Source organism: Mobula hypostoma, chromosome 9, assembly GCF_963921235.1.
Source record: "Mobula hypostoma chromosome 9, sMobHyp1.1, whole genome shotgun sequence".
In the NCBI taxonomy this organism is placed as follows: domain Eukaryota; kingdom Metazoa; phylum Chordata; class Chondrichthyes; order Myliobatiformes; family Myliobatidae; genus Mobula; species Mobula hypostoma.
In genome coordinates, this window is record NC_086105.1 from 148,862,275 (window position 1) to 148,881,346 (window position 19,072).

The following is a 19,072-nucleotide window of genomic DNA, read 5'->3' on the forward strand; positions in this document are numbered from 1 at the left end:
CAGTACGCCAGACTACAACAGCACCCCCTTTATCAGCGGGTTTAATAATAATGTTAGGATTAGTGCGGAGGGAGTGGAGAGCAGAGCGTTCCGAAGGAGTGAGGTTGGAATGGGGACAAGGTGCGGTGAAGTCGAGACGGTTGATGTCCCGTCGGCAGTTGGCAATAAAGAGATCCAGAGCAGGCAGAAGACCAGAGCGGGGTGTCCATGAAGAAGAGGAGGGTTGAAGACGGGAGAAGGGGTCATCGGTGGGGGTGGAAGAGTCCTTGCCGAAGAAGTAGGCTCGGAGACGGAGACGGTGGAAGAAAAGTTCCGCATCATGGCGAACACGGAACTCGCTGAGGTGTGGGCGAAGGGGGACAAACGTGAGGCCCTTACTGAGAACAGAGCGTTCTGCCTCCGACAGTTGAAGGTCGGAGGGGATGGTAAAGACCCGGCACGGATGAGAGCTGGGATCAGAGGGGGGAGGGGGGAGGCTGGGGGTGTCAATGGAGAGGGGAGGGTTGGGGTGAGAGGAAGATGGAGCCTCTGAGGGCCCAGGAGCTGACGGTGGGATCTGAGGGAGACGGAGTTGCAGAGTGGTGGTGGGGGAAGGGGAGACGGGAGTCACAACAGCAGCACATAAAGACCCGGCCTGGAGTTCAAGGCTGGAGTCGCAGTTGGTGGTTGCGCGATCGCTGTGAAGGTGTCCATGGTCGTTGCTGGAGTCCGGGTTTTGAATATGTCCTGAGGTGTTGGAGCCGCCGAGATCAATGGCAGGGGCCGCAATTGAAAGTTCATGCCTGCTAGCGTCGGGGCCGGCAGGCTCTGGAGTCCGTAGATGTAGGATCTTGCGATCTTTGACATGACAAAGTCAAAAAAACGGCGATTGCAGGTGTGAATCCGACGGAGGATGAAATAACGGGTAGGACCATTACAGACGGCGAAGAAAGTGTCCCGAAGGTGTGGAAGGGTCTGGGATAGGGACACCAAGTACCTCCTCATGGCGGAGAGCGTCGCCTTCAGAGCTTGACGGGAGAAGCGGCGAGAGGCAGAGTCAATAATATGTGAGTACCTGGGATCCTCAGAAGGTCCAAATTGAGAGGCTTGGAAATGAATCCTAAAGCCAACTGGAGTAAGTTGGCGACGGAGGCACGTTCCAAGAAAGGATATATGGCTGTGATAGCGAGTCTGAGTCAAAGTGTGGTCAAAAAGTTGAGAGCCGAAGAAATTACAGATGGGGAGCAGTGAGAGATGGTTTCACTGAACTCCCGTCGAAGAGAGGATCTAAACTTCTTCGGTGTAGGCATCACCGGAAGAGGCTTCGCTGTAGTGAATTTAAAAACGCAAACAACAGGAATTCTGCAGATGCTGGAATTTCAAGCAACACACATCAAAGTTGCTGGCGAACGCAGCAGGCCAGGCAGCATCTCTAGGAAGAGGTGCAGTCGACGTTTCAGGCCGAGACCCTTCGTCAGGACTAACTGAAGGAAGAGCTAGTAAGAGATTTGAAAGTTGGAGGGGGAGGGGGAGATCCAAAATGATAGGAGAAGACAGGAGGGGGAGGGATAGAGCCAAGAGCTGGACAGGTGATAGGCAAAAGGGATACGAGAGGATCATGGGACAGGAGGTCCGGGAAGAAAGACAAGGAGGGGCAGGGGGGGATCCCAGAGGATGGGCAAGGGGTATATTCAGAAGGACAGAGGGAGAAAAAGGAGAGTGAGAGAAAGAATGTGTGCATAAAAATAAATAACAGATGGGGTACGAAGGGGAGGTGGGGCCTTAGCGGAAGTTAGAGAAGTCGATGTTCATGCCATCAGGTTGGAGGCTACCCAGATGGAATGAAAGGTGTTGTTCCTCCAACCTGAGTGTGGCTTCATCTTTACAGTAGAGGAGGCCGTGGATAGACATGTCAGAATGGGAACGGGATGTGGAATTAAAATGTGTGGCCACTGGGAGATCCTGCTTTCTCTGGCGGACAGAGCGTAGATGTTCAGCAAAGCGGTCTCCCAGTCTGCGTCGGGTCTCGCCAATATATAGAAGGCCACATCGGGAGCACCGGATGCAGTATATCACCCCAGTCGACTCACAGGTGAAGTGTCACCTCACCTGGAAGGACTGCCTGGGGCCCTGAATGGTGGTGAGGGAGGAAGTGTAAGGGCATGTGTAGCACTTGTTCCGCTTACACGGATAAGTGCCAGGAGGGAGATCAGTGGGGAGGGATGGGGGGGGACAAATGGACAAGGGAGTCGCGTAGGGAGCGATCCCTGCGGAAAGCGGGGGGGGGGAGGAAAAGATGTAACATCCCCCCTATACTTTCCTCCAGTGACCTTCAAAGTACGCCCGCTGATTTTGGCCATTTCCGTCTTGGTAAGAGTTCTCTGTCTGTCCCCTGGATCTACAGCATGTCTTATCACCTTATCCACCTTTGTCAAGTCAACTCAACCCTGCCGAGCCCATCATCTCTCTGACCTGTGGCCCTTGGCCAGCATCTCACCTGTGTGTGAGCGGTTGTGGATTTTCAGGTTCTCCAGCCGGGAGAAGCTCTTGTTACAGGTTGGGCAGCGATGAGGCTTCTCGTTGGTGTGAGTTCGGATGTGAATCAACATCTTGTACCTACGGATGGGAAGGAAAACGTCAGATCCCCAGCAGAACATGACCACTGAGACCTCCGAGAACCCATCGATAAAATACAGAAACATAGAAAACCTACAGTACAATACAGGCCGTTCGGCCCACAATGCTGTGCCAATCATGTACTCACCTTAGAAATTACCTAGGGTTACCCATAGCCCACTAATCTTCTAAGCTCCATGTACCATATAAAGATCGACAGGTAAAAGAAACAGCTTCCATGCACTCCACAGTCACACACCAATGGAGAACTGCCTTCCCCTCTGCCCTTGGTGAACCTGCAAACTGGTCAGCTTCCAGCATAATTTCCCTCCCCCTGCCTTGTTCCTTTAATTATTTAGAGTTATAGAACAACACAGCATGGAAACAGGCCACTCGGCCCAACCAGTCTATGCTGACCAATCTGCCCATCTAAGCTCGTCCCTTTTGATCCACATTGTCTATGCACCTGTCTACGTGTCTTTTTAAAACATGGTTATTAATGTAACTCCAACCACACCTGACATTCTGCTTCTTTTCTCGGTTCAGGTCACTGAGAACATGACAGCACAGTACAGACCGTTTGGCCGACCATGTGTGCCAACCTTTTGACCAAGCTAACCCTTCCCTTTGACATATTGCTCCACTTTGCTTCCGTCCATATCCCAACCTACGAGTTTCTCTCATGACCCTAATGCATCCACTACAAAGAGACGGGCCGAGACACTGACCGTGCTTCTGACGCACCTCACCTCCCTAGCAGTAATCCTGGACGTAACGATTTACAGTCCCAGCGATCCGAGTTCAATTCCCACCGCTGCCTGTACAGAGTCTGTACGTTCTCCCTGTGACCAGGTGAGTTTTCTCTGGGTGCTCCAGTTTCCGCCCACGTTCCAAAGACGTATGGTTAGAGACGTGTGGGCATGCTACATTAGCACTGGAAGCATGGCAACACTTACAGGCTATCTCCAGCACAGCCCTGGACTGTGTTAGTCATCGACACAAATGACGCATTTCACCATATGTCTCGATGTACATGTGACAAACAAAGCTGATCTTTCGTACCTGGCATTGAACCCCTTGCCTTTCCGGGCACAGCCCTCCCAGTGGCAGCAGTATCCGGTTTCCTTCTCCGGTTTGACGTGGAAATCGTTGACGTGATTGACCAGATCCTGAAGTGATTCAAACAGCTGGTTACACTGCAACACAAAGGGTCAGACAGCTGAGATGTCAGGCGTCAGGAAGGAGAGAGAACCCAAGGGGCAATGCAGCCAAACATGTCACGACCACGAGGGCCGTGTGATGTGAGACCTGTGGACCCAGAAACTCTGACACACCAACAGCTCCCACACCTCAAAAACCTGTCCGTATCAGCCAAGCAAGAGATAAGTGTCAGTGTAATCTGAAGATCCACAAACAATGATTCAGGAACAGCAAATCATAAGCACAAGAAATTCAGCAGATGCTGGAAATCCAGAGCAACACACACAAAATGTTGGAGCAACTCAGCAGGTCAGGCAGCATCAATAGAAATAAATCAACAGTTCAAAGTTCAAAGTAAATATTTATTAAAGTACATATACGTCACCATATACAACCCGAAGATTTATTTTCTTGCAGGCATAACTCAATAAGTCCATAGTAGAATGATACCCATAATAAAGCCTGCACCTGCTTGGGAGTTCAACCAGTGTGCAAAAGACAATAAATATAGAAATAAAGAAATAATAATAAAAAATAAATAAGCGATAAAATCTAAAACATGAGATGAAGTCTTTGAAAGTGAGTCCATTGGCTGTGGGAGTGTTTCAAGGATGGGGTGAGTGAAGTTGAGTGATTATCCCCTCTGGTTCAAGAGCCTGATTGGATCAGAGTCAGAATCAGGTTTAATATCACTGGCGTATGTTGTGAAATCTGTGAACCTTGTGGCAGCAGCACAATGCAATACATAACAATAGAGAGGAAAAATACTGTGAATTACAGTACGTATGTATATATATTAAATAGTTAAATACATAGTGCAAAAACAAAAATAACAAAGTAGTGAGGTCGTGTTCATGGGTTGAATGTCCATTCAGAAATCGGATGGCAGAGGGGAAGAGAGGGGAAGAAGCTGTTCCTGAATCGCTGACGGGTAATAACCGTTCCTGGACCTGGTGGTGTGAGTGAGTACTGAGGCTCCTGTACCTTTTTCCAGATGCCAGCAGTGAGGAAAGAGCACAGCCAAGGTGCTGAGGCTCCCTGATGAGGGAGGCTATTGCTTCAGGCCAACAGCTTTCATCACTATTCAGGAACAGCTTCTTCCCCTTGCCAACATTTTTAAAAGCATTCTGAAAACTACCTCACTATTTTTGAGACCTCCAGACAGACTTTGCTCCATCTACAACCACCGTCTGCCTTAAATGATCAAGCCAATTCTGTCTACACACACCTTGCCTGCTCCCCTTCCTCCATGTCATTATGATAGTTAGTATATAATCGAGGGTTACGGTTTGACCCTTGAAACACTTGACTAGATACCCATTTATTCCAACTCCCTGCCTTCTAGTTGATAACTGATGTTCAATCCAAGCAAATACACTGAGCGCCTAGCTATTAGTCTATAGTTTTTCACCAATTCCATTGTATGTCTTTATTTTCCTATGATTGCCTGAACCTCCAGGTAGTGTATGGTGATGTCCACATACTTTGATAATAAATTTACTTCGACTTTGACCATTAGACATAGGAGCTGAATGAGGCCATTTGGCCCATTGAGTCAACCTTGCCATTCCATCATGGCTGATTTACTAGCCCTCTCAATCCCATTGGAGTCATAGAAAAGTACGGCACAGAAACAGGCTCCTTGGCCCCTTCAGTCGATGCCAAACCAGATACACTGTCTACTCCCATCGACCTGCACCCGGACCATAGCCCTCTATATCCTTACAATCTACGTACCTAACCAAACTTCTCTTCAACATTGAAATCAAGCTCACATGCACAACCTGCACTTGCAGCTCGTTCCACACTCTCACAACCCTCTGAGTGAAGACGTTTCCCCTCATGTTCCCCTTAAGCTTTTCACCTTTCAACCTTTACCCAAGACCTCTAGTTGTAGTCTTACCTAACCTCAGTGGAAAAAGCCTGCTTGCATTTACACTATCTGTACCACTCATGATTCTGTATACCTCTATCGAACCTCCCCTCGACCTTCAATGTTCCAAGGAATAAAGTCCTAATAAAGGAATAATTGATGGAGAGGAACATCTGGAGAAATTTCTGAAACTCTCGTTTGCTGCTTTCGGAGGGTAGGCCTCAAAATCCCCGGCTTTGCCTGCTTTTGGTGACTGAGATTGAGGTTGAATCGTTCGGACAGAGGTGCTGCTCAGTACTCGGTGTCGGAGGGCTGACCAGAGCTCGAAGTTTTCAGACGACTCAGAGTCGGACTGTGGTCGGGCATGGCAGGGAGAGTTTTCTTCCTTCTCCCGTCTGCGTGAGATGTGGGTTACATAGAAACATAGAAAATAGGTGCAGGAGTAGGCCATTCGGTCCTTCAAGCCTGCACCGCCATTTATTATGATCATGGCTGATCATCCAACTCAGAACCCCGCCCCAGCCTTCCCTCCATACCCCCTGACCCTTGTAGCCACAAGGGCCATATCTAACTCCCTCTTAAATATAGCCAATGAACTGGCCTCAACTGTTTCCTGTGGCAGAGAGTTCCACAGATTCACCACTCTCTATATGAAGAAGTTTTTCCTAATCTCGGTCCTAAAAGGCTTCCCCTTTATCCTCAAACTGTGACCCCTCGTTCTGGACTTCCCCTACATCGGGAATAATCTTCCTGCATCTAGCCTGTCCAATCCCTTTAGGATTTTATACGTTTCAATCAGATCCCCCCTCAATCTTCTAAATTCCAACGAGTACAAGCCCAGTTCATCCAGTCTTTCTTCATATGAAAGTCCTGCCATCCCAGGAATCGAAGAAGGAAGTCTGAGAGTCGGAGCGGGAGTGTGGAGGAAGACATTTTTGAAATTTTCGGGTTTTTTTCTCCAACGGCGTTCAGAGAGGCGGGACTGCGCAGGCGTGTGACGTCGGGCAGTGCAGCACGGCAGATTTAAAAGGAACAGAGCCTCATAGAGTGGGCAGCGTAGTTTGCGGGTGGCGGAGTGAGCCGGGAGCAGAGTGAAGGTTTAAGGGCTTTGGCTCAACGGGCTTAGGTGGAAACGGGCGAGGCGAGGAAGGTTTGGTTTTCATTTTCTGCTGTTATTTGAGGAGAGGGGCAGTATGAGTGTGAGGGCAGTTTGTTGTTCTCGGTGTCGGATGTGGGAGGCCCTGGAGACTCCAAGCCTCCCGGACGTCTACATCTGCGCCAAGTGCATCGAGATGCAGCTCCTAAGGGACCACGTTACGGAACTGGAGCTGCAGCTTGATGACCTTCGTCTGGTCAGGGAGAGTGAGGAGTTGATAGGAGTTACAGGCAGGTGGTCACACCGGGGCCACGGGAGGCAGACAAGTGGGTCACGGTTAGGAGGGGGAAGGGGAAGAGTCAGGTACTAGAGAGTACCCCGGTGGCTGTGCCCCTTGACAATAGGTACTCCTGTTTGAGTACTGTTGGGGGGGACAGCTTACCCGGGGGAAGCGACAGTGGCCGTGCCTCCGGCACAGAGTCTGGCCCTGTAGCTCAGAAGGGTAGGGCAAGGAAGAGGAAGGCAGTTGTGATAGGGGACTCGATAGTAAGGGGGTCAGATAGGCAATTCTGTGGACGCAGTCCAGAGACCCGGATGGTAGTTTGCCTCCCTGGTGCCAGGGTCCGGGATATTTCTGATCGTGTTCAAGATATCCTGAAGTGGGAAGGTGAGGAGCCAGAGGTCGTGGTACATATAGGTACCAATGACATAGGTAGGAAAAGGGATGAGGTCCTGAAAGGAGAATATAGGGAGCTAGGAAGGGAGTTGAGAAAAAGGACCGCAAAGGTAGTAATCTCGGGATTACTGCCTGTGCCACGCGACAGTGAGAGTAGGAATGCGATGAGGTGGAGGATAAATGCGTGGCTGAGGGATTGGAGCAGGGGGCAGGGATTCAAGTTTTTGGATCATTGGGACCCCTTTGGCGCAGGCGTGACCTGTACAAAAAGGACGGGTTACACTTGAATCCTAGGGGGACCAATATCCTGGCAGGGAGATTAGCGAGGGCTACTGAGGTGACTTTAAACTAGAATGGTTGGGGGGTGGGAATCAAATTAAAGAGGCTAGGCGAGAGGAGGTTAGTTCACAACAGGGGGATGGGAACCAGTGCAGAGAAACAGAAGGGTGTAAAGTGAGGGTAGAAGCAAAAAGTACAAAGGAGAAAAGTAAAAGTGGCAGGCCGACAAATCCAGGGCAAGCATCAAAAAGGGCCACTTTTCAACATAATTGTATAAGGGCTAAGAGAGTTGTAAAAGAGCGCCTGAAGGCTTTGTGTGTCAATGTAAGGAGCATTCGTAACAAGGTGGATGAATTGAAAGTGCAGATTGTTATTAATGATTATGACATAGTTGGGATCACAGAGACATGGCTCCAGGGTGACCAAGGATGGGAGCTCAACGTTCAGGGATATTCAATATTCAGGAGGGATAGACGTGAAGGAAGGGGAGGTGGGGTGGCGTTGCTGGTTAAAGATGAGATTAACGCAATAGAAAGGAAGGACATAAACCGGGAAGATGTGGAATCAATATGGGTAGAGCTGCGTAACACTAAGGGGCAGAAAACGCTGGTGGGAGTTGTGTACAGGCCACCTAACAGTAGTAGTGAGGTCGGAGATGGTATTAAACAGGAAATTAGAAATGCTTGAATAAAGGAACAGCAGTTATAATGGGTGACTTCAATCTACATGTAGATTGGGTGAACCAAATTGGTAAAGGTGCTGAGGAAGAGGATTTCTTGGAATGTATGCGAGATAGTTTTTTGAACCAACATGTCGAGGAACCAACGAGAGAGCAGCCTATTCTAGATTGGGTATTGAGCAATGAGGAAGGGTTAATTAGCAATCTTGTCGTGAGAGGCCCCTTGGGTAAGAGTGACCATAATATGGTGGAATTCTTCATTAAGATGGAGAGTGACATAGTTAATTCAGAAACAAAGGTTCTGAACTTAAAGAGGGGTAACTCTAAAGGTATGAGACGTGAATTAGCTAAGATAGACTGGCAAATGACACTTAAAGGATTGACAGTGGATATGCAATGGCAAGCATTTAAAGATTGCATGGATGAACTACAACAATTGTTCATCCCAGTTTGGCAAAAGAATAAATCAAGGAAGGTAGTGCACCCGTGGCTGACAAGGGAAATTAGGGATAGTATCAATTCCAAAGAAGAAGCATACAAATTAGCCAGAAAAGGTGGCTCACCTGAGGACTGGGAGAAATTCGGAGTTCAGCAGAGGAGGACAAAGGGCTTAATTAGGAAGGGGAAAAAAGATTATGAGAGAAAACTGGCAGGGAACATAAAAACTGACTGTAAAAGCTTTTATAGATATGTAAAAAGGAAAAGACTGGTAAAGACAAATGTAGGTCCCCTGCAGACAGAAACAGGTGAATTGATTATGGGGAGCAAGGACATGGCAGGCCAATTGAATAATTACTTTGGTTCTGTCTTCACTAAGGAGGACATAAATAATCTTCCAGAAATAGTAGGGGACAGAGGGTCCAGTGAGATGGAGGAACTGAGCAAAATACATGTTAGTAGGGAAGTGGTGTTGGGTAAATTGAAGGGATTGAAGGCAGATAAATCCCCAGGGCCAGATGGTCTGCATCCCAGAGTGCTTAAGGAAGTAGCCCAAGAAATAGTGGATGCATTAGTGATAATTTTTCAAAACTCGTTATATTCTGGACTAGTTCCTGAGGATTGGAGGGTGGCTAATGTAACCCCACTTTTTAAAAAAGGAGGGAGAGAGAAACCAGGGAATTATAGACCGGTTAGCCTAACGTCGGTGGTGGGGAAACTGCTGGAGTCAGTTATCAAAGATGTGATAACAGCACATTTGGAAAGCGGTGAAATCATCGGACAAAGTCAGCATGGATTTGTGAAAGGAAAATCATGTCTGACGAATCTCATAGAATTTTTTGAAGATGTAACTAGTAGAGTGGATAGGGGAGAACCAGTGGATGTGGTATATTTCGATTTTCAAAAGGCTTTTGACAAGGTCCCACACAGGAAATTAGTGTGCAAACTTAAAGCACATGGTATTGGGGGTAAGGTATTGATGTGGATAGAGAATTGGTTAGCAGACAGGAAGCAAAGAGTGGGAATAAACGGGACCTTTTCAGAATGGCAGGCAGTGACTAGTGGGGTACCGCAAGGCTCAGTGCTGGGACCCCAGTTGTTTACAATATATATTAATGACTTGGATGAGGGAATTAAATGCAGCATCTCCAAGTTTGCGGATGACACGAAGCTGGGCGGCAGTGTTAGCAGTGAGGAGGATGCTAAGAGGATGCAGGGTGACTTGGATAGGTTGGGTGAGTGGGCAAATTCATGGCAGATGCAATTTAATGTGGATAAATGTGAAGTTATCCACTTTGGTGGCAAAAACAGGAAAACAGATTATTATCTGAATGGAGACCAATTAGGAAAAGGGGAGGTGCAACGAGACCTGGGTGTCATTATACACCAGTCATTGAAAGTGGGCATGCAGGTACAGCAGGCGGTGAAAAAGGCGAACGGTATGCTGGCATTTATAGCGAGAGGATTCGAGTACAGGAGCAGGGAGGTACTACTGCAGTTGTACAAGGCCTTGGTGAGACCACACCTAGAGTATTGTGTGCAGTTTTGGTCCCCTAATCTGAGGAAAGACATCCTTGCCATAGAGGGAGTACAAAGAAGGTTCACCAGATTTAAGAGAGTTTGAACATTTACCGTGCTCATGGACTTCTTCATCAAGTTATGGTATTGTTGCACTGTTGTAACTATATGTTATAATTATGTGGTTTTGTTAGTTTTTTTCAGTCTTGGTCTGTCCTGTGTTTTGTGATATCACACCGGAGGAAATATTGTATCATTTCTTGCATTACTAAACGACAATAAAAGAGGACTGTGTGTCTTCATAACCTAATCTAATCCATTCAATCTTTCTTTATAACTCAGGTCGTCCAGACCCGACAACATCCTTGTAAAAATTTTCTCTGTACTCTTTCAACCTTAGTTACATCTTTCCTGTAGAAAGGTGGCTGAAACTGCACACAATACTCCTAATTAGGCCTCACCAATGTCTTATACAAATTCAACATAACATCGCATTTCCTGTACTCAGTACTTTGATTTGTGAAGGTCAATGTGCCAAAAGCTTTCTTTATGACCCTATCTACCTGTGATGGCATTCTCAACAAATTATGTACCTGTGTTCCCGAGATCCCTTTGTTCTACCACACTCCTTGGTGCACTACCATTCACCGTGTAAGGCCTACCCGGGGTGCTCCTAACAAGGTGCAATACCTTGTACTCGTCTGCATTAAATTTGATCTGCTGTTTGGCAGCCCGTTTTTCCAGCTGTTGAAGATCTCTCTGCAAGCTATGATAGCCTTCTCGCTGTCCACTACACCCCTTATCTTGGTGTCATCCACAGATTGGCTGATCCAATTAACCACATTATCATCCAGATCATTGATACAGATGACAAACAACAACAGACCCAGCACTGATGCCTGCGGCTCTGCACTAGTCACAGGCCTCCAATCACAGACATCCCACCTCTCCCGGAATCTTCCGGGAGTCTCCCGCATATTAATAGTGGCTCCCTGATGTCCGCAAATTATATACAATATCATGGAAATCAATTTTTTTGAGAGCGAGCGAGAGAAAAGCAAGAGAGAGCGCGCTAGCGACCATGAGAGAGAGCCAGCGAGCGAGAGCGCGCCATTGCAGAGTGTTCCAAAGAAAATATAAAATGTACGTCACCCCAGACTACACTAAAGTGTACCCCTGCCTAATAGGGGTCAAAATAATGACAGTGTTGCTCGCTGCACTGTTTGCAACAGTGACTTTTCTATTGCCCATGGTGGGTTAAGACTGTAAAAGACATGTTGAGGTGAGTTTAACAGGTGTCATTCGTTCATTAGCATAGCTAACGTTATTTAAACTAGCTGGCTAGCTGCTAAGGAGCTACTCTATTGCAGACATCCCACCTCTCCCGGAAGTCTCCTGCAAATTGATGGTGCTACCTCCCTGAAATGAGTTTTTGCAGGGTGGGATGTCTGCAATCACTACCACTCTCTGGCTTCTCCCTCAAAGCCAATGTCTAATCCAATTTACTACTCCATCTTGAATGCCAAGCGACAGAACCTTCTTGACCAACCTCCCATGTGGGACCTTGCCAAGTGCCTTTGACAAGGCATTTGAGGAGGAAGGGAGAGGGAGAGGGAAAAAGCAGGAGAATGGGATTGAGAGGGATAATAAATAGGCCATAATGTAGCAGACTCAATGGGCTGAATGGCCTATTTCTGCTGTTAAGTCTTTTGGCCTTGAGCTGCACCATTTGCAAAGTCCTTGTATGCATCCGAAGGCAAGTCTTACCTTGCGCCATCGGCACGCCAGCTGTTCTTCCGGGAGCTCGAGCAGGGCCTGCACCTCCTTAGGGGGCGTCACTAATAAAGACGATGGCAGATGCACGGGGCTCCTCGAACCCAGAGGCAGGAAGAACTGAAACGTCTGGGAGCTCTGAGTCCCCTCCAGAAAACGGGCCGGCTGCAGAGACACATAAAACCTTCACCATTGGAATCGGGGTGACTGCACGCTGGTACACAAGCTGGAATAGCTGCGTGGTTTACCAGAATCAGAATCCGGTTTATTATCCGGGACATATGTCATGAAATTTGTTCGTTTACATCAGCTGCAATACATGTAAAAAATGACTAAGTTACAATAAGAAATAAAAATAAGTAAATTAGTGGAAAACAGAGCAAAATGGTGAGGTCGTGTTGATGGACCGTTCAGAAATCTGATGAGCTGAGTGTGTGGTGTGTCTTCAGGCTTCTGTACTTCTTCCTTGATGGTAACAGTGAGTATTGGTAAACCCACAGGATCAGACAAAGCTGCAGAGTTCTAGGATCAGCCAGCTGCGTCATGGCCACTGGCCTCCCCACCATTGAGGACATCTTCATCAGGCCATGCCTCAAGAAGGACTCTCACCTCCCAGGATATGCCCTCTACTCGTCACTACCATCCCACGATATGCCCTCTTCTCGTTACTACCATCAAGGAAGAGATAGCAGGAGCCTGAAGATTCACACTCAGTGACAGCTTGCTCCTCTCCACCACCAGATTTCAACTTCACTATTTTGCTCTTTTTCCACAACTTATTTAGTTTTTATATTTAGTTCTTACTGAATCTTAGAGTTATTTTTTTATGTCTTGTTCTGTACTGATGGCAAAAAAACAACAAATTTCACAACATGTATCAATGGTAATAAGCCTGATTCTCGTTATTTTACTCCAGACTGAGTGAATTAATGGAACTTAAATTCCCCAGATGTCATGTGGGATTTGAACTGTCTGTAGATCAATAGTCTAGACCTGGGGTTCCCAACCATTTTTTAATGCCCTGGACCCCACCATTAACCGGGAGATCCATGACTGTTGGGTCTGAGCAAGTAACAGAACCTCTATTCCAGTTAAACCTTTACCTCCAAATCTTTTCCACCACCAGTTACTGTCGGATTCTGCTCAGAGCTGAGCAGATCTGCTGTCGATGTGATGCAACTGCGAGGAGCCACTGTGGAAGCTGTGGACACTGACCAGACATCTACAGTACACACAATGGCCAGACCGCTGTGTGATGGCAGGTCAGTCTGCCAAGATGTCACTGTCGTCTTGGGGCAGTGGGATCACTGTGCAGCCCCACTCAATGTCAAGTTCAATTTCAGTTTATTGTCATTCAACCATACACATGTATATCACTAAACAAAACTACGTTCCTCCAGACCAAGGTGAACAACACACTACATATAACTCACACACAACATATAAAGTAATATTACCACAAATAAATTAACAAAGAATTAAATCTATTCCAGAGACTGACATTTAGCATCAAGTGCATTTACAACACAAGCCAAAAAGTAAACAGTGTAATGTTACTGGTGGTGATGATTTCTGGGTGGTAGCACGGAGTTCAATAATCTCATGGCCTGGGGGAAGAAGCCACTTCCCTCCCTATCAGTCCTCATCTTAATGCTACAGTACCTTCTGCTGGATGGCAGGGGGACAAAGAGATTGTGGGACAGACGGGAGAAATCATTGACAATGCGAAGGGCTCTGGATAAATGTTTTTGTTGGGTGGAAGAGAGACCCCAATGATCTTCTCACCAGTCCTCACAATCCCTTGAAGTGTTTGAGTTCAGCTGGCTTGCAATTCCCATACCAAACAGTGAAGCAGCTGGTCAGCACACTCTGCAGTGCTCCTGTAAAAAGTGGTTAGAATGGGGACCCCCTTTGGGCCTCAAACACTTACGGTCCCAACACCTGGAGAATCTTCACCACCATTCTGCAACTCGTCAGGCAGCAGGGCAGAGCTGGGGGGCGAATCGAGGGCAGATCCAGGGGAGAGGCTCAGGTCCACGATGGATACAGAGCTCTGGGATGGAGAGTAGCGGGAGTCCTGCTTCTCGTCAGCCTGGGAGACCATAAAAGGACCTGGAACAAGAACAGTTGTGTGAGAAAGGGGTAGGATTGTAATGGTGTGCTTGGATTCTCATCAACACACTCAATATATATTAACGGAATGTAGGTACTGGTTGTGGATAAGCTAAACACTAAACACTGGAGGAACTCAGCAGGTCACCATCTATGGTGAGGAATAAACGGTTGATATTTCAGGCCATGACCCTTGAGACACAGGTACACTGGTGAAAGTGAAATAAAAGATTATAGTGAATGAAAAACAAAGCAAAGATTCACTTGAAATGAACAGAGACTATTAATACATAATATTCTTACTTTTATTGTTCTGGCTTCTTCCCCTTTCCTGTCCTAATGAAAGATCTAGGCCCAAATATGGCATCCGTCATTAATTTTATATATTCTTATTGTAATTTATAGTGAATTTATGTATTGGACTACTGCTGTCACTAAATAACAAATTTCATAGCATATCTCAAAGCTCAAAAATTATCGAAGTACATATATGTCACCATATACAACCCTGAGGTTTATTTTCTTGTGGGGATTCACAGTAAGTACAGGAAACACAATAAAATCATTGAAAAACTACACCCAAAAGGACAGACAATCAATGTTCAGAAAGACAACAAAATGAGCAAATACAAAAGGAAAAGGAAAGAGTAATAATAAGTAAGCATTAAACATTGAGAACATAAGATGAAAAGTCCTTGAAAGTTTTGGGAACAGTTCAATGATGAGCAAGAGAAGATGAGTGAAGTTATCCTCTCTGGTTCAGGAGCCTGATGTTTGAGGTGTGATAACTGTTCCTGAACCTGGTGGTGTGGGTCCTGAGGCTCCTGGACCTCCTTCTTGATGGTTGAGGGGTAATAACTGTTTGAAGAGTAATAACAGTTTCTGAACCTGGTTGTGTGGGTCCTGAGGCTCCTGTACCTCCTTCCCAATGGCAGCTGTGAGAATGGCCTGCATGGTGGGAGTTACAGGGGATGGATGCTTCTTTCCTGCAATAGCATTCCATGTATATGTGCTCAATTGTGGGGAGCATTTTACCCATGAAGGAATGGGCCATATCCACTACTTTTCGTTCAAGAATATTGTTGTTTCCTAGCAGGCCGTGATGCAACCAGTTGATATATTCTCCACCACACATCTACAGAAGTTTGTCGAAGTCTGAGATGTCATGCTGAATCTTCACAAGCCAGCGAGCACTGTGAGGGTCATGTTTTTTGACTTCTCCAGTGCGTTCAACACCATCCGCCCTGCTCTGCTGGGGGAGAAGCTGACAGCGATGCAGGTGGATGCTTTCCTGGTGTCATGGATTCTTGATTACCTGACTGGCAGACCACAGTACGTGTGCTTGCAACACTGTGTGTCCGACAGAGTGATCAGCAGCACTGGGGCTCCACAGGGGACTGTCTTGTCTCCCTTTCTCTTCACCATTTACACCTCGGACTTCAACTACTGCAGAGTCTTGTCATCTTCAGAAGTTTTCTGATGACTCTGCCATAGTTGGATGCATCAGTAAGGGAGATGAGGCTGAGTACAGGGCTACGGTAGGAAACTTTGTCACATGGTGAGAGCAGAATTATCTGCAACTTAATGTGAAAAAGACTAAGGAGCTGGTGGTAGACCTGAGGAGAGCTAAGGTACCGCTGACCCCTGTTTCCATCCAGGGGGTCAGTGTGGACATGGTGGAGGATTACAAATACCTGGGGATACAAATTGACAATAAACTGGACTGGTCAAAGAACATTGAGGCTGTCTACAAGAAGAGTCAGTGCCGTCTCTATTTCCTGAGGAGACTGAAGTCCTTTAACATCTGCCGGACGATGCTGAGGATGTTCTACGAGTCTGTGGTGGCCAGTGCTATCATGTTTGCTGTTGTGTGCTGAGGCAGCAGGCTGAGGGTAGCAGACACCAACAGGATCAACAAACTCATTCGTAAGGCCAGTGATGTTGTGGGGATGGAACTGGACTCTCTGACAGTGGTGTCTGAAAAGAGGATGCTGTCCAAGTTGCATGCCATCTTGGTCAATGTCTCCCATCCACTCCATAATGTACTGGGTGGGCACCGGAGTACATTCAGCCAGAGACTCATTCCACCGAGATGCAGCACTGAGTGTCATAGGAAGTCATTCCTGCCTGTGGCCATCAAACTTTACAACTCCTCCCTTGGAGGGTCAGACACCCTGAGCCAATAGGCTGGTCCTGGACTTATTTCCTGGCATAATTTACATATTACTACCTAATTATTTATGGTTTTACATTGCTATATTTACACTCTATTCTTGGTTGGGGCAACTGTAATGAAAACCAATTTCTCCCGGGATCAATAAAGTGTGACTAGTACTACTACTACTACAAACTCCTGTGGTTTCTTTGTAATGGCACTTACACACTGGGCCTCTGAAATGATAACACCAAGGAATTCAAAGTTGCTGCCCCTCTCCACCTCTGAATCCCTGATGAGGACTGGCTCATGGATCTCCAGCTTACTCCTCCTGAGGTCAGTAATCAGCTCTTTAGTCTTGCTGACATTGGATAAGAGGCTGCAGTTGTGCCATGCTCAGGCAGATTTTCAATCTCCCTCCTTTGTGCTGATTGATCACTGCCTTTGATTCAGCCTTCGACAGTGGTGTCATCAGCAAATGTTAATATGGTATTGGAGCTGTGCTCAGCCACACAGTCATAAGTGTAAAGTGAGTGGGAGCAGGGGGCTGAGCACACAGCCTTGGGGCGCACCTATGCTGAGGGAAATTGTGGAAGAGATGTTGTTGCCAATCTGAAAGGACTGGGGTCTGCAAGTGAGGAAACCAAAGAACCAATTGCACAAGGAGGTATTGAGGCCTGGGTCGTGGAGCTTGTTGATTAGTTTTGAGGAGATATTAGTACTGAATGCTGAGCTGGAGTCAATGAAGAGCATCGTGATGTATGCATCCTCATTGTCCAGATGCTCCAGGGTTGAGTGAAGAGCCAGTGAAAAGGCATCTGCTATTGATCTGTTGTGACGAGAGGAAAATTGGAGCCGATCCAAGTTGCTTCTCATGCAGGAATTGATATGCTTTATCACCAACCGCTCAAAGACTTTATCACAGTAGGTGTAAGTGCTACTGGCAATAGTCACTGAGGCAGACTACCACAGGAAAATAAACCTGATTTTGATTAAGAAACTGTCAAAATGTCCTTCTCACATTTTCTCCCTTCCTTTCCAGTCCTGATGAAGGGTCTCAGCCCAAATCATCGACTGTTTACCCTTTTCTATAGATGATACCTGGCCTGCTGAGTTCCTCCAGATTGTGTGTGTGTTGCTGTGGATGCACAGAATCTCCAGTGTTTGTGAAGAAACATCATCTGCCTTTTATAACAGTTCAACATAATTTTAAGCTAACTCAATACACATCTACTAATACATCCAAGCATCGCATATTATTCATTAACACGTAAGATTCTGCATATGCTGGAAATCTGGAGTAGCACACACAAAAATGATGGAGGAACTCAGCGGGTCAAGCATCATCAATGGACGGGAATAAACAGTCGGCATTTCAGGCCAAGACCCTTGGGGGAAGAAGCTAGAATAAGAATATTATCAATTAATAGTCTGTTCCTTTGAAGTGAAGCATTTATTTCCAAATTGATGCTTTGCCTTTCATTCACTGTAATCTTTTATCTCACTTTCAGGTGAAGAGAAATGCAGTAGTCGTGGGGGATTCCATAGTCAGGGGAACAGACAGGAGATTCTGTGAGCCTGACAGAGATACCTGCATGGTGTGTTGCCTCCCAGGTGCCAGGGTACGGGATGTCTCGGAACGGGTCCTGAATATTCTGAAGGGGGAGGGTGAGCAGCCAGTTGTCTTGGTACATGTTGGTACCAATGACATAGATAGGACGAAGGAGGAGGTCCTGAAGAGAGATTTCCAGGAGTTAGGAAGGAAGCTGATAAGCAGGACCTCCAGGGTAGTAATCTCGGGATTGCTACCTGTGCCACGTGCTCGCGAGGGCAAGAGTAGTCGGATCAGGCAGATGAATGCGTGGCTGAGAGACTGGTGTAGGGGGCAGGGCTTCAGATTCTTGGATAATTGGGATCTCTTCTGGGGGAAGTATGACCTGTTCAAAAAGGACAGGTTACACCTGAACCCGAAGGGGACCAATTTCCTGGCGGGAAGGTTTAATAGAGCTGTTAGGGAGGGTTTAAACTAATTTGGCAGGGGGATGGGAACCGGAATGATAGAGTGGAGGAAGGGGAAAACAGAAATAAATCTAAGATAGTGAGCAGTAAAGATGTCAGGAAAGACAGGCAGGTGATGGGGCAAATGTGTAGCCATTGGGATGAGTTGCAGCGCAATAAAGTTGTAGGGCAATCAAAGCAAAATGTATCAAATACTGGTCTTAAGGTGTTGTACTTAAATGCACGCAGCATAAGGAATAAGGTGGATGATCTTGTCGTACAGCTACAGATTGGCAGGTATGATATTGTGGCCATCACTGAGACCTGGCTAAAGGATGCATGTCTCTGGGAGCTGAACGTCCAAGGATACACGGTGTATCGGAAGGATAGGAAGGTAGGCAGAGGGGGAGGCGTGGCTTTATTGGTAAGAAATGATATTAAATCATTAGAAAGAGGTGATATAGGATCGGAAGGTGCAGAATCTTTATGGGTTGAGCTAAGGAATAGCAGGAGTAAAAGGACCCTGATGGCAGTTATTTATAGGCCTCCAAACAGCTGCAGGGATGTGGACTACAAATTACAACTGGAAATAGAAAAGGCTTGTCAGAAGGGCAGTGTTATGATAATTGTAGGGGATTTTAATATGCGAGTAGATTGGAAAAATCAGGTCGGCACTGGAT

General features: G+C 46.7%; 1 protein-coding gene across 1 annotated transcript in view; it reads right to left on the reverse strand.

Annotated features, from left to right (window-relative positions):
- glis2b (GLIS family zinc finger 2b) overlaps positions 1-19,072 on the reverse strand; it is a 108,617-nt gene that overhangs the window by 12,755 nt on the left and 76,790 nt on the right. Inside the window, exons 3-6 of the mRNA XM_063059446.1 lie at positions 14,058-14,239; positions 12,122-12,292; positions 3,658-3,791; positions 2,477-2,595 (exon numbers count right to left, since the gene is read on the reverse strand). Coding sequence (XP_062915516.1) covers positions 2,477-2,595; positions 3,658-3,791; positions 12,122-12,292; positions 14,058-14,239 — 606 coding nt within the window. The remainder of the gene's footprint in view (positions 1-2,476; positions 2,596-3,657; positions 3,792-12,121; positions 12,293-14,057; positions 14,240-19,072) is intronic.